Raw genomic sequence first — 13,416 nt, 5'->3', positions numbered from 1 at the left:
GTGTGTCTGTCTGTGTGTGGTGTGTGTCTGTCTGTGTGTGGTGTGTGTGTGTGTGTGTGTGTGTGTGGTGTGTGTGGGTATAATAAGCTCTCCTCTCCATCAGGTGCTGTGGTTCCCTCTGCTAGAAGCTATGATGTCACCACAGAAGCTGCTCAAGGGACTGAACACACGCCATACATCAGAGGGTGAATACACACACGGACAGACGGACAGACGGACACACGGACAGATGGACAGACGGACTTATATTAAAGTGTGTGTTTCTCCCCCAGTATTGAAGGAACTCACCATGAAGGTCCTGAACAGTATGAGTATCTTCATCCCCCTGCCTGCTATCATCCAGCACATTCTACAGGTAATGTCTCTCTCTTTCTCTCTATCTGTCTCTCTCTTTCTCTTTCTCTCTGTGTCTCTTTCTCTCTGAGTCTCTCTATCTGTGTCTCTCTCTTTCTCTCTGTGTCTCTCTTTCTCTCTCTGTCTGTGTCTGTCTCTTTCTCTCTGTGTCTCTCTATCTGTGTCTCTCTCTTTCTCTCTGTGTCTCTCTATCTGTGTCTCTCTCTTTCTCTCTGTGTCTCTCTATCTGTGTCTCTCTCTTTCTCTCTGTGTCTCTCTTTCTCTCTCTGTCTGTGTCTGTCTCTTTCTCTCTGTGTCTCTCTATCTGTGTCTCTCTCTTTCTCTCTGTGTCTCTCTTTCTCTCTCTGTCTGTGTCTGTCTCTTTCTCTCTGTGTCTCTCTATCTGTGTCTCTCTCTTTCTCTCTGTGTCTCTCTTTCTCTCTCTGTCTGTGTCTGTCTCTTTCTCTCTGTGTCTGTGTCTCTCTTTCTCTCTGTGTCTCTCTATGTTTCTCTCTCTCTCTGTCTCTTTCTCTCTGTCTCTCAAAGTTCAGACACAACGGTATGGTTGTTAAAGGTTTGCCTGCTGACTGTAGTTAGCACCTCTGAACAGCGTTAGCAGTCAGTCTCTTTAGTGTTCACACAACAAAGTCTTTGGAAGTGGTCAGTCACTCAGTCTTGTTAACCTCTATGGGCTAGGTGGGACGCTAGCGTCCCCCCCGTGGTGCACTCCATCAACAGCAGGTGCATTTCAAGAGCGGCAAATTTGAATCCAAATAAATGTCAAAATTCAAATTTTTCAAACATACAACTATTTTACACCCTTTGAAAGATAAACATCTCCTTAATCTAACCACGTTTTACGATTTCAAAAAGGTTTTACGGCGAAAGCATAAATTTAGAGTATGTTAGGACAGTACATTTACAAGAGTTGTGTGTAATGTTTTGTCAATTCAAAGACAGGGTCACCAAAACCATAAAACCAGCTAAAATGATGCACTAACCTTTTACAATCTCCATCAGATGACACTCCTAGGACATTATGTTAGACAATGCATGCATTTTTAGTTCTATCAAGTTCATATTTATATCCAAAAACAGCGTTTTACTATGGCATTGATGTTGAGGAAATCGTTTCCCTCCAATAACCGGCAGTCAAGTCAGCGTCACAAATTAAATAATTAAAATTAGAAAACATTGGTAAAATATTATATTGTCATTTAAAGAATTATAGATTTACATCTCTTGAACGCAATCAACTTGCCAGATTTAAAAATAACCTTACTGGGAAATCACACTTTGCAATAATCTGAGCACTGCGCCCAGAAAAATACGCGTTGCGATACAGACTAGACGTCATGTTGGGGAGATCTAAAATCGAAAATACTATGTAAATAATCCATTACCTTTGATTCTCTTCATCAGATGTCACTTCCAGGTATCACAGGTCCATAACGAATGTAGTTTTGTTCAAAAAAGCTCATCATTTATGTCCAAAAATCTCCGTCTTGTTAGCACATGATCTAAGCCAGCCGGACTTCTCGTCATGAACGAGGGGAAAAAATATATTTACGTTCGTTCAAACATGTCAAACGTTGTATAGCATAAATCATTAGGGCCTTTTTTAACCAGAACATGAATAATATTCAAGGTGGACGAATGCATACTCTTTTATAACGTATTGGAACGAGGGTACCCAACATGAACTCGCACGCCAGGTGTCTAATGGGACATCATCGTTCCATGGCTCTTGTTCGGTCAGATCTCCCTCCAGAAGACTCAAAACACTTTGTAAAGGCTGGTGACATCTAGTGGAAGCAATAGGAAGTGCCAAAATATTCCTCAGCCCCTGTGTTTTTCAATGGGATAGGTTTAAAGGTAATACAACACATCAGGTATCCACTTCCTGTCAGAAAATGTCTCAGGGTTTTGCCTGCCAAATGAGTTCTGTTATACTCACAGACACCATTCAAACAGTTTTAGAAACTTTAGAGTGTTTTCTATCCATATATAATAAGTATATGCATATTCTAGTTACTGGGTAGGATTAGTAACCAGATTAAATCGGGTACATTTTTTTTATCCAGACGTGCAAATGCTGCCCCCTAGCCCTAACAGGTTAAAACACTCCAAACCAAAAGGTTGCAGTAGCCTTGTTAAAACACTCCAAACCAGAAGGTGGCAGTAGCCTTGTTAAAACACTCCAAATCAGAAGGTGGCAGTAGCCTTGATAAAACACTCCAAACCAGAAGGTGGCAGTAGCCTTGTTAAAACACTCCAAACCAGAAGGTGGCAGTAGCCTTGATAAAACACTCCAAATCAGAAGGTGGCAGTAGCCTTGATAAAACACTCCAAACCAGAAGGTGGCAGTAGCCTTGTTAAAACACTCCAAACCAGAAGGTGGCAGTAGCCTTGTTAAAACACTCCAAACCAGAAGGTGGCAGTAGCCTTGTTAAAACACTCCAAACCAGAAGGTGGCAGTAGCCTTGTTAAAACACTCCAAACCAGAAGGTGGCAGTAGCCTTGTTAAAACACTCCAAACCAGAAGGTTGCAGTAGCCTTGTTAAAACACTCCAAATCAGAAGGTGGCAGTAGCCTTGATAAAACACTCCAAACCAGAAGGTGGCAGTAGCCTTGTTAAAACACTCCAAACCAGAAGGTGGCAGTAGCCTTGATAAAACACTCCAAACCAGAAGGTGGCAGTAGCCTTGTTAAAACACTCCAAACCAGAAGGTTGCAGTAGCCTTGTTAAAACACTCCAAATCAGAAGGTGGCAGTAGCCTTGTTAAAACACTCCAAACCAGAAGGTGGCAGTAGCCTTGATAAAACACTCCAAACCAGAAGGTGGCAGTAGCCTTGATAAAACACTCCAAACCAGAAGGTGGCAGTAGCCTTGTTTGGCAACACGTATCTGTGTGTATTGCTTATGGCCTAGATTCCAGGCTAATGTTGCTATTTTGTAGAAATCCCTTGTTGTTATTAGCCAGATGGCCACAGCTAGATAACCACAGCTAGATAACTAGCTAGCAAGATGACAAATAACCATTTTAATTCACTCTCTGTAGACCCTGACTACCAGTGTCAGCCAAATGTTTAGCTAGCTAACGAACATGAGCATATTCGCTAGCTAGCTAGCTAAGGACACTGCACTGACTCGGCAGCTAACACAGGCAGCTGTTTCATGGAAACTAGCTAATCCATTGTGATTTTAATTAGATTGTCAATACTAGTGGTTAGATAGCTTGGTGGAAGTATTTAGTGTTGTGTGCATTGTGTCTGTGCACTTAGCTAGCTACCATCCCATAACCTACATTGCATATGAAGTATGAAGTTTGATTAGCTCATCTGTATGGACAAAATTCACTTTTTTTGTTGGTCTCCCCACGTGGGGGTTTGTGCTCTCTGATTGGCTCAAAGTTAAGTTGCTGGCCACTGAGGAGCATTGGGATCTACAAGTAGAATCGGTAGGTTTATCTCTGCCGGGTCGGTATGCAGCAGGTATGGATTTAGTTCGAGCAAGAGAAGGAACGTTCCTACCGGCAGTCTGATGCCACTGATATTCTCAGTGGGTTTATGCTTTACATGCAACGCCTTTGATAACTGCCATTTTGTACTTTAGTTCACATTACAGTGATAAATTAACATAAAATAAAACATTATTCAGTGTGAAAATTAACATCATAACATTTAAATAAGCTTAATATAATGAACATCATAACATTTAAATGAGCTTAATATGAAGAGCATCATATTATAAATCAAAACTTCAGCTGCACAAAAGGATGGTGGGTAATATGCAACAAAAAAAACATCACATACTTTTTTGAAAGTACACATATATTTTGTCGACATTCAAGTTAAATATGTCCACCAGCGATGTTTTAACTTGTCCTGTTGAATAGCAACAACCCAAGTATAAATACAGTAAAGTGTACACACTAAACCGTAAAAACATATGTTTTTACAACTGTAAACTTCAATGAGTCTGATAGGAATCTGTGACATCATCGGTCTCCGTGCTTCAGGAGCAGTAGAGAACCTGTGATGTCATCGGTCTCCTTGCTCGAGGAGCAGTAGAGAACCTGTGATGTCATCGGTCTCCTTGCTTGAGGTGCAGTAGAGAACCTGTGATGTCATCGGTCTCCTTGCTTGAGGTGCAGTAGAGAACCTGTGATGTCATCGGTCTCCTTGCTCGAGGAGCAGTAGAGAACCTGTGATGTCATCGGTCTCCTTGCTCGAGGAGCAGTAGAGAACCTGTGATGTCATCGGTCTCCTTGCTTGAGGAGCAGTAGAGAACCTGTGCCATGTAATGTCTTACCTGGAAACACCTGTTTAGATGTGTCTTGTTAAGTAAATCAGGTGTTGAACGAGCTGGAGGCTCCTTGTCAGTGTATTTTGAATGAATATAGTGAATTACATTTAAAGCGTATGAAACTGAGGAGACTTTTAATGTGTGTTCCAGTGTAATAATAGTGAATGTATAGTCCACTAAAAGACTGAAAAACAATTAGTTTTTAAAAACACTTGTAAGACGTTTCAGTGAAATTATAGTATACTTCAGATATACTACACAAGTACATCTCGTATTTAAAGTATATTATTTTAAGTATATTTAAGTATACTTTTTCCCTGCTTTGGACTAGATGAGTGATGTCAGCAGACTGAACAGTGATTACTAACACACCACTAACCTCCTCACAGAGGACCGCGAACCCCCTCACAGAGGACCGCGAACCCCCTCACAGAGGACCGCGAACCTCCTCACAGAGGACCGCGAACCTCCTCACAGAGGACCGCGTACCCCGTCACAGAGGACCGCGTACCCCCTCACAGAGGACCGCGTACCCCCTCACAGAGGACCGCGTACCCCCTCACAGAGGACCGCGTACCCCCTCACAGAGGACCGCGTACCTATTCTCTTTCCTTATGTTAAGTGTGTGTTAGTCATGCTGTGTGTGTGTGTGTACCTATTCTCTTTCCTTATGTTAAGTGTGTGTTAGTCATGCTGTGTGTGTGTATACCTATTCTCTTTCCTTATGTTAAGTGTGTGTTAGTCATGCTGTGTGTGTGTGTATACCTATTCTCTTTCCTTATGTTAAGTGTGTGTTAGTCATGCTGTGTGTGTGTATACCTATTCTCTTTCCTTATGTTAAGTGTGTGTTAGTCATGCTGTGTGTATAACTATTCTCTTTCCTTATGTTAAGTGTGTGTTAGTCATGCTGTGTGTGTGTGTGTGTTTGTGTGTGTGTGTGTGTGTACCTATTCTCTTTCCTTATGTTAAGTGTGTGTTAGTCATGCTGTGTGTGTGTATACCTATTCTCTTTCCTTATGTTAAGTGTGTGTTAGTCATGCTGTGTGTGTGTGTACCTATTCTCTTTCCTTATGTTAAGTGTGTGTTAGTCATGCTGTGTGTGTGTGTACCTATTCTCTTTCCTTATGTTAAGTGTGTGTTAGTCATGCTGTGTGTATACCTATTCTCTTTCCTTATGTTAAGTGTGTGTTAGTCATGCTGTGTGTGTATATAACCTATTCTCTTTCCTTATGTTAAGTGTGTGTTAGTCATGCTGTGTGTGTATACCTATTCTCTTTCCTTATGTTAAGTGTGTGTTAGTCATGCTGTGTGTGTGTGTGTGTGTGTGTGTATACCTATTCTCTTTCCTTATGTTAAGTGTGTGTTAGTCATGCTGTGTGTGTGTATATACCTATTCTCTTTCCTTATGTTAAGTGTGTGTTAGTCATGCTGTCTGTGTGTGTATACCTATTCTCTTTCCTTATGTTAAGTGTGTGTTAGTCATGCTGTGTGTGTATACCTATTCTCTTTCCTTATGTTAAGTGTGTGTTAGTCATGCTGTGTGTATAACTATTCTCTTTCCTTATGTTAAGTGTGTGTTAGTCATGCTGTGTGTGTGTGTGTGTGTGTGTGTGTGTGTGTGTGTGTGTACCTATTCTCTTTCCTTATGTTAAGTGTGTGTTAGTCATGCTGTGTGTGTGTATATACCTATTCTCTTTCCTTATGTTAAGTGTGTGTTAGTCATGCTGTGTGTGTATACCTATTCTCTTTCCTTATGTTAAGTGTGTGTTAGTCATGCTGTGTGTGTGTATATACCTATTCTCTTTCCTTATGTTAAGTGTGTGTTAGTCATGCTGTGTGTGTATACCTATTCTCTTTCCTTATGTTAAGTGTGTGTTAGTCATGCTGTGTGTATACCTATTCTCTTTCCTTATGTTAAGTGTGTGTTAGTCATGCTGTGTGTGTGCGCTGGTGGGAGGTTAAAGTGGTCATGTGGTGTGTCCCTTGGTGGGCAGCGGTATCTCAGACTAACAGCAACACAATCCCTACTCAATGACTCGCGCTCTCTCTCTCTCTCTGTCTCAGGACCCTGTGTATGGTAAAGGTCTCTCTCTCTCTCTCTCTCTCTCTCTCTCTCTCTCTCTCTCTCTCTCTCTCTCTCTCTCTGTGTCTCTTTCTCTCTCTGTGTCTCTCTCTCTTTCTCTCTCTCTCTGTCTCTCTTTCTCTCTCTGTGTCTCTCTCAATTCAATTCGCTTTATTGGCATGACGTAACAATGTACATATTGCCAAAGCTTATTTTGGATATTTACAATGTAAAAAATATAAAAAAATAAAATGAGAATCAAAATTCTCAACGGGACAACAGTAACAACAATAACCAAGGGTCAAAATAAGCATACATTCAACAATAAGCATACAGTAGAGGACATGTGCAGGTTGATTGGTCTGTCAGACACTGTCCCTCATCTTATGGCAGGCAGCAATGTAGTGCGCTGCCAACCGACAGCTCTCTGCGTCCTCCCCCAACAGGACGGTAGCCTATCCTCATCAGAGAGGTCTTTGAAACCTTGAATAAGGGTTTCACATTTGGGAAAATGACACTCTAATTGTTTTATATTTTTGACATTTTGTCAGGAAATGCAGCTCTGTCTCAGGTTCTGCTGTGGTGCAGTGGTTGCACAGCCTTTCCTCTCAATGGCAAGGCTGTGCTCACTGAGCCTGTACTTTGTCAAGGTTTTCCTACGGTTTTGATCAGTAACCATGGTCAAATATTTAGCCACGGTGTTCTGTCGATTTAGGGCCAGATAGCACTGCATTGTGCTTTGTGCTTGTGTTTCCCAATAAGCAATGTAGTTTTGTTTTGACTGTGTTGTAATTTGGTTTATTCTGATTGATTGGATGTTCTGGTCCTGAGGCTTCAGTGTGTTAGTAGAACAGCTTTGTGAACCCAGGACCAGCTGGATGAGGGTCCTGAGGCTTCAGTGTGTTAGTAGAACAGGTTTGTGAACCCAGGACCAGCTGGATGAGGGTTCTGAGACTTCAGTGTGTTAGTAGAACAGGTTTGTGAACTCAGCCCCAGGACCAGCTGGATGAGGGTCCTGAGGCTTCAGTGTGTTAGTAGAACAGGTTTGTGAACTCAGCCCCAGGACCAGCTGGATGAGGGTCCTGAGGCTTCAGTGTGTTAGTAGAACAGGTTTGTGAACTCAGCCCCAGGACCAGCTGGATGAGGGGACTCTTTTCTTTGCTCAGCTCTTGGTATTGCAGGGCTTGGTAATGATGTGAGAGGTATTGTAGGGCTTGGTAATGATATGAGAGGTATTGCAGGGCTTGGTAATGATATGAGAGGTATTGCAGGGCTTGGTAATGATGTGAGAGGTATTGCAGGGCTTGGTAATGATGTGAGAGGTATTGCAGGGCTTGGTAATGATATGAGAGGTATTGCAGGGCTTGGTAATGATGTGAGAGGTATTGCAGGGCTTGGTAATGATGTGAGAGGTATTGCAGGGCTTGGTAATGATGTGAGAGGTATTGCAGGGCTTGGTAATGATGTGAGAGGTATTGTAGGGCTTGGTAATGATGTGAGAGGTATTGCAGGGCTTGGTAATGATGTGAGAGGTATTGTAGGGCTTGGTAATGATGTGAGAGGTATTGCAGGGCTTGGTAATGATGTGAGAGGTATTGCAGGGCTTGGTAATGATGTGAGAGGTATTGCAGGGCTTGGTAATGATGTGAGAGGTATTGCAGGGCTTGGTAATGATGTGAGAGGTATTGCAGGGCTTGGTAATGATGTGAGAGGTATTGCAGGGCTTGGTCATGATATGAGAGGTATTGCAGGGCTTGGTAATGATGTGAGAGGTATTGCAGGGCTTGGTAATGATGTGAGAGGTATTGCAGGGCTTGGTAATGATGTGAGAGGTATTGCAGGGCTTGGTAATGATGTGAGAGGTATTGCAGGGCTTGGTAATGATGTGAGAGGTATTGCAGGGCTTGGTAATGATGTGAGAGGTATTGCAGGGCTTGGTAATGATGTGAGAGGTATTGCAGGGCTTGGTAATGATGTGAGAGGTATTGCAGGGCTTGGTAATGACGTGAGAGGTATTGCAGGGCTTGGTAATGATGTGAGAGGTATTGCAGGGCTTGGTAATGATGTGAGAGGTATTGCAGGGCTTGGTAATGATGTGAGAGGTATTGCAGGGCTTGGTAATGACGTGAGAGGTATTGCAGGGCTTGGTAATGATGTGAGAGGTATTGCAGGGCTTGGTAATGATGTGAGAGGTATTGCAGGGCTTGGTAATGACGTGAGAGGTATTGCAGGGCTTGGTAATGATGTGAGAGGTATTGCAGGGCTTGGTAATGATGTGAGAGGTATTGTATGGCTTGGTAATGATGTGAGAGGTATTGCAGGGCTTGGTAATGATGTGAGAGGTATTGCAGGGCTTGGTAATGATGTGAGAGATATTGCAGGGCTTGGTAATGATATGAGAGGTATTGCAGGGCTTGGTAATGATGTGAGAGGTATTGCAGGGCTTGGTAATGATGTGAGAGGTATTGCAGGGCTTGGTAATGACGTGAGAGGTATTGCAGGGCTTGGTAATGACGTGAGAGGTATTGCAGGGCTTGGTAATGATGTGAGAGGTATTGCAGGGCTTGGTAATGATGTGAGAGGTATTGCAGGGCTTGGTAATGATGTGAGAGGTATTGCAGGGCTTGGTAATGATGTGAGAGGTATTGCAGGGCTTGGTAATGATATGAGAGGTATTGCAGGGCTTGGTAATGATGTGAGAGGTATTGCAGGGCTTGGTAATGACGTGAGAGGTATTGCAGGGCTTGGTAATGATGTGAGAGGTATTGCAGGGCTTGGTAATGATGTGAGAGGTATTGCAGGGCTTGGTAATGATGTGAGAGGTATTGCAGGGCTTGGTAATGATGTGAGAGGTATTGCAGGGCTTGGTAATGATGTGAGAGGTATTGCAGGGCTTGGTAATGATGTGAGAGGTATTGCAGGGCTTGGTAATGATGTGAGAGGTATTGCAGGGCTTGGTAATGATGTGAGAGGTATTGTATGGCTTGGTAATGATGTGAGAGGTATTGCAGGGCTTGGTAATGATGTGAGAGGTATTGCAGGGCTTGGTAATGATGTGAGAGGTATTGCAGGGCTTGGTAATGACGTGAGAGGTATTGCAGGGCTTGGTAATGACGTGAGAGGTATTGCAGGGCTTGGTAATGATGTGAGAGGTATTGCAGGGCTTGGTAATGATGTGAGAGGTATTGCAGGGCTTGGTAATGATGTGAGAGGTATTGCAGGGCTTGGTAATGATGTGAGAGGTATTGCAGGGCTTGGTAATGACGTGAGAGGTATTGCAGGGCTTGGTAATGATGTGAGAGGTATTGCAGGGCTTGGTAATGACGTGAGAGGTATTGCAGGGCTTGGTAATGATGTGAGAGGTATTGCAGGGCTTGGTAATGATGTGAGAGGTATTGCAGGGCTTGGTAATGACGTGAGAGGTATTGCAGGGCTTGGTAATGATGTGAGAGGTATTGCAGGGCTTGGTAATGACGTGAGAGGTATTGCAGGGCTTGGTAATGATGTGAGAGGTATTGCAGGGCTTGGTAATGATGTGAGAGGTATTGCAGGGCTTGGTAATGATGTGAGAGGTATTGCAGGGCTTGGTAATGATGTGAGAGGTATTGCAGGGCTTGGTAATGATGTGAGAGGTATTGCAGGGCTTGGTAATGATGTGAGAGGTATTGCAGGGCTTGGTAATGATGTGAGAGGTATTGCAGGGCTTGGTAATGATGTGAGAGGTATTGTATGGCTTGGTAATGATGTGAGAGGTATTGCAGGGCTTGGTAATGATGTGAGAGGTATTGTATGGCTTGGTAATGATATGAGAGGGGGTCACTGTATTTTAGATGTTTCCAAAACTTAATTGCTCTTTTTTGAGTTGTTATTATTAGTGGATATTGGCCTAAATCTGCCCTGCATGCATTGTTTGTAGTTTTCCTCTGGACATGTAGGAGAATCTTACAGAACTCTGCATGCAGGGTTTCAATTGGGTGTTTGTCCCATCTGATATCTCTCTCTTTCTCTTTTTCTCTTTCTCAGGACCCTGTGTATGGTAAAGGAAAGCTGGCTGAGATACAAGGCCTTATTCTGGGTATGCTGGAGACCTTCAACTATGAACAGGTGTGTCTGTTGTTAAAGGCTTTACGGCGAAAAAGGCTTTACGGTGAAAGCATAAAGTTAGATTATGTTAGGACAGGTACAACACAAGAAAAACCACACAGTCATTTTCCAAGTAGGAGAGGGGTCACAAATACCAGAAATTCAGCTATAATTAAGCACTAACCTTTGACGATCTTCATCAGATGACACTCATAGGACTCAATGTTAGACAATACATGTATGTTTTGTTCGATAAAGTTCATATTTATATCCAAAAACAGCATTTTACATTGGCGCGTGATGTTCAGAAAATATTTTGCCTTCAATACTGCCAGTGAATCAGCACAACAATTGACAAAAATACTCATCATAAACATTGACAAAATATTAAACTGTTATTCAAAGAATTATAGATAACCATCTCCTTTATGCAACCGCTGTGACAGATTTCAAAAAAGCTTCACGGGGAAAGCACACTTTGCAATAATCTGAGTACGGCGCTCAGAAACATACACCAGGCAATACAGATACCCGCCATTTTGTAGTCATCTAAAATCATAAATAGCATTATAAATATTCACTTACCTTTGATGATCTTCATCAGAAGGCACTTCCAGGAATTCCCAGGTCCACAATAAATGTTGTTTTGTTCGATAAACTCCATAATTTATGTCCAAATACCTCCTTGTTGTTTGCGCGTTCAGTAAGCTACTCCAAATGTAGGAAGCGCGCCCAAAATTTCTCAACGAAAAGTAAAAAAAGAGTTCTATTTGCTTTCGTTGAAACATGTCAAACGTTGTATAGCATCAATCTTTAGGGCCTTTTTAACATAAAACTTCAATAATATTCCAACCGGATGATTCCAATGTTTAAAAAAATGTTTTGGAACACAGATACCTCATCATGCGCGCCACAAAACTCATGTCACCAACTTCCCGGCCTTCTTGTTCGCTCTCTGTTCACTGCAAAAGCCTGAAACTAGGTTCTAAAGACTGTTGACATCTAGTGGACGCCTTAGGAAGTGCAAAATGAACCCTAAGTCACTGTGTGTTAGATAGGCAATGATTTGAAAAGACTACAAGCACCAGATTTCCCACTTCCTGGTTGAATATTTCTCAGGTTTTTGCCTGCCATATGAGTTCTGTTATACTCACAGACATCATTCAAACAGTTTTAGAAACTTCAGAGTGTTTTCTATCCAAATCTATGAATAATATGCATATTCTAGATCCTGGGCCCGAGTAGTAGGCCGTCTTAATTTGGGTACGTTTTTCATCCGGCCGTGAAAATACTGCCCCCTACCCTAGAGAAGTTAACTTACAGAAGGGTGTGTGTATGTGTCTGTTGTTAACTTACAGAAGGGTGTGTCTGTGTGTGTCTGTTGTTAACCTCTTACATCTAGACGTTCCGCTAGCGGAACACCTGCTCCAATATCCAATGATAGGCGTGGCGCGAATTACAAATTCCTCAAAAATACAAAAACTTCAATTTTTCAAACATATGACTATTTCACAGCATTTTAAAGACAAGACTCTCCTTTATCTAACCACACTGTCCGATTTCAAAAAGGCTTTACAGCGAAAGCAAAACATTAGATTATGTCAGCAGAGTACCAAGCCAGAAATAATCAGACACCCATTTTTCAAGCTAGCATATAATGTCACAAAAACCCAGAAGACAGCTAAATGCAGCACTAACCTTTGATGATCTTCATCAGATGACACACCTAGGACATTATGTTATACAATACATGCATGTTTTGTTCAATCAAGTTCATATTTATATCAAAAAACAGCTTTTTACATTAGCATGTGACGTTCAGAACTAGCATACGGAGGAATTTGCTAACAATTTACTAAATTACTCACGATAAACATTCACAAAAAGCATAACAATTATTTTAAGAATTATAGATACAGAACTCCTCTATGCACTCGATATGTCCGATTTTAAAATAGCTTTTTGGTGAAAGCACATTTTGCAATATTCTAAGTACATAGCCCGGCATCACAGGGCTAGCTATTTAGACACCCGGCAAGTTTAGCACTCACCAATATCAGATTTACTATTATAAAAGTTTGATTACCTTTTGTTGTCTTCGTCAGAATGCACTCCCAGGACTGCTACTTCAATAACAAATGTTGGTTTGGTCCAAAATAATCCATCGTTATATCCAAATTGCGGCGTTCGTGCGTTCCAGACACTATCTGAAAGGGTAAATAAGGGTCGCGCGCATGGCGCAATTCGTGACCAAAAAAATCTAAATATTCCATTGCCGTACTTCGAAGCATGTCAACCGCTGTTTAAAATCCATTTTTATGCCATTTTTCTCGTAAAAAAGCGATAATATTCCGACCGGGAATGTCCATTTAGCTAAACACAGGAAAGTAAACAAAGCTTTCGGTCGACGCGGGCACGAGCCTGAGTCTCACAGTACTGTAACCAGCCACTACCCAAACGCGCTACTTTTTTTCAGCCAGAGCCTGCAAAGCCACGATTCAGCTTTTTACCGCCTTCTGAGACCCTATGGCAGCCGTAGGAAGTGTCACGGGACAGCTAAGATCCTCACTCTTCAATAAACAGAGACAAGAAGAACGACACCTTGTCAGACAGGCCACTTCCTGCATGA

General features: G+C 42.2%; 1 protein-coding gene across 1 annotated transcript in view; it reads left to right on the top strand.

The window, feature by feature from the left end:
* LOC106574831 (vacuolar protein sorting-associated protein 8 homolog) overlaps positions 1 to 13,416 on the top strand; it is a 157,405-nt gene that overhangs the window by 115,371 nt on the left and 28,618 nt on the right. Inside the window, 3 exon segments of the mRNA XM_045698361.1 lie at positions 104 to 185; positions 273 to 355; positions 10,728 to 10,808. Coding sequence (XP_045554317.1) covers positions 104 to 185; positions 273 to 355; positions 10,728 to 10,808 — 246 coding nt within the window.

This window comes from Salmo salar, chromosome ssa16, assembly GCF_905237065.1.
Source record: "Salmo salar chromosome ssa16, Ssal_v3.1, whole genome shotgun sequence".
In the NCBI taxonomy this organism is placed as follows: domain Eukaryota; kingdom Metazoa; phylum Chordata; class Actinopteri; order Salmoniformes; family Salmonidae; genus Salmo; species Salmo salar.
Note: the sequence above shows the minus strand (reverse complement) of the source record. Positions and strands in the feature narration are given on the sequence as shown.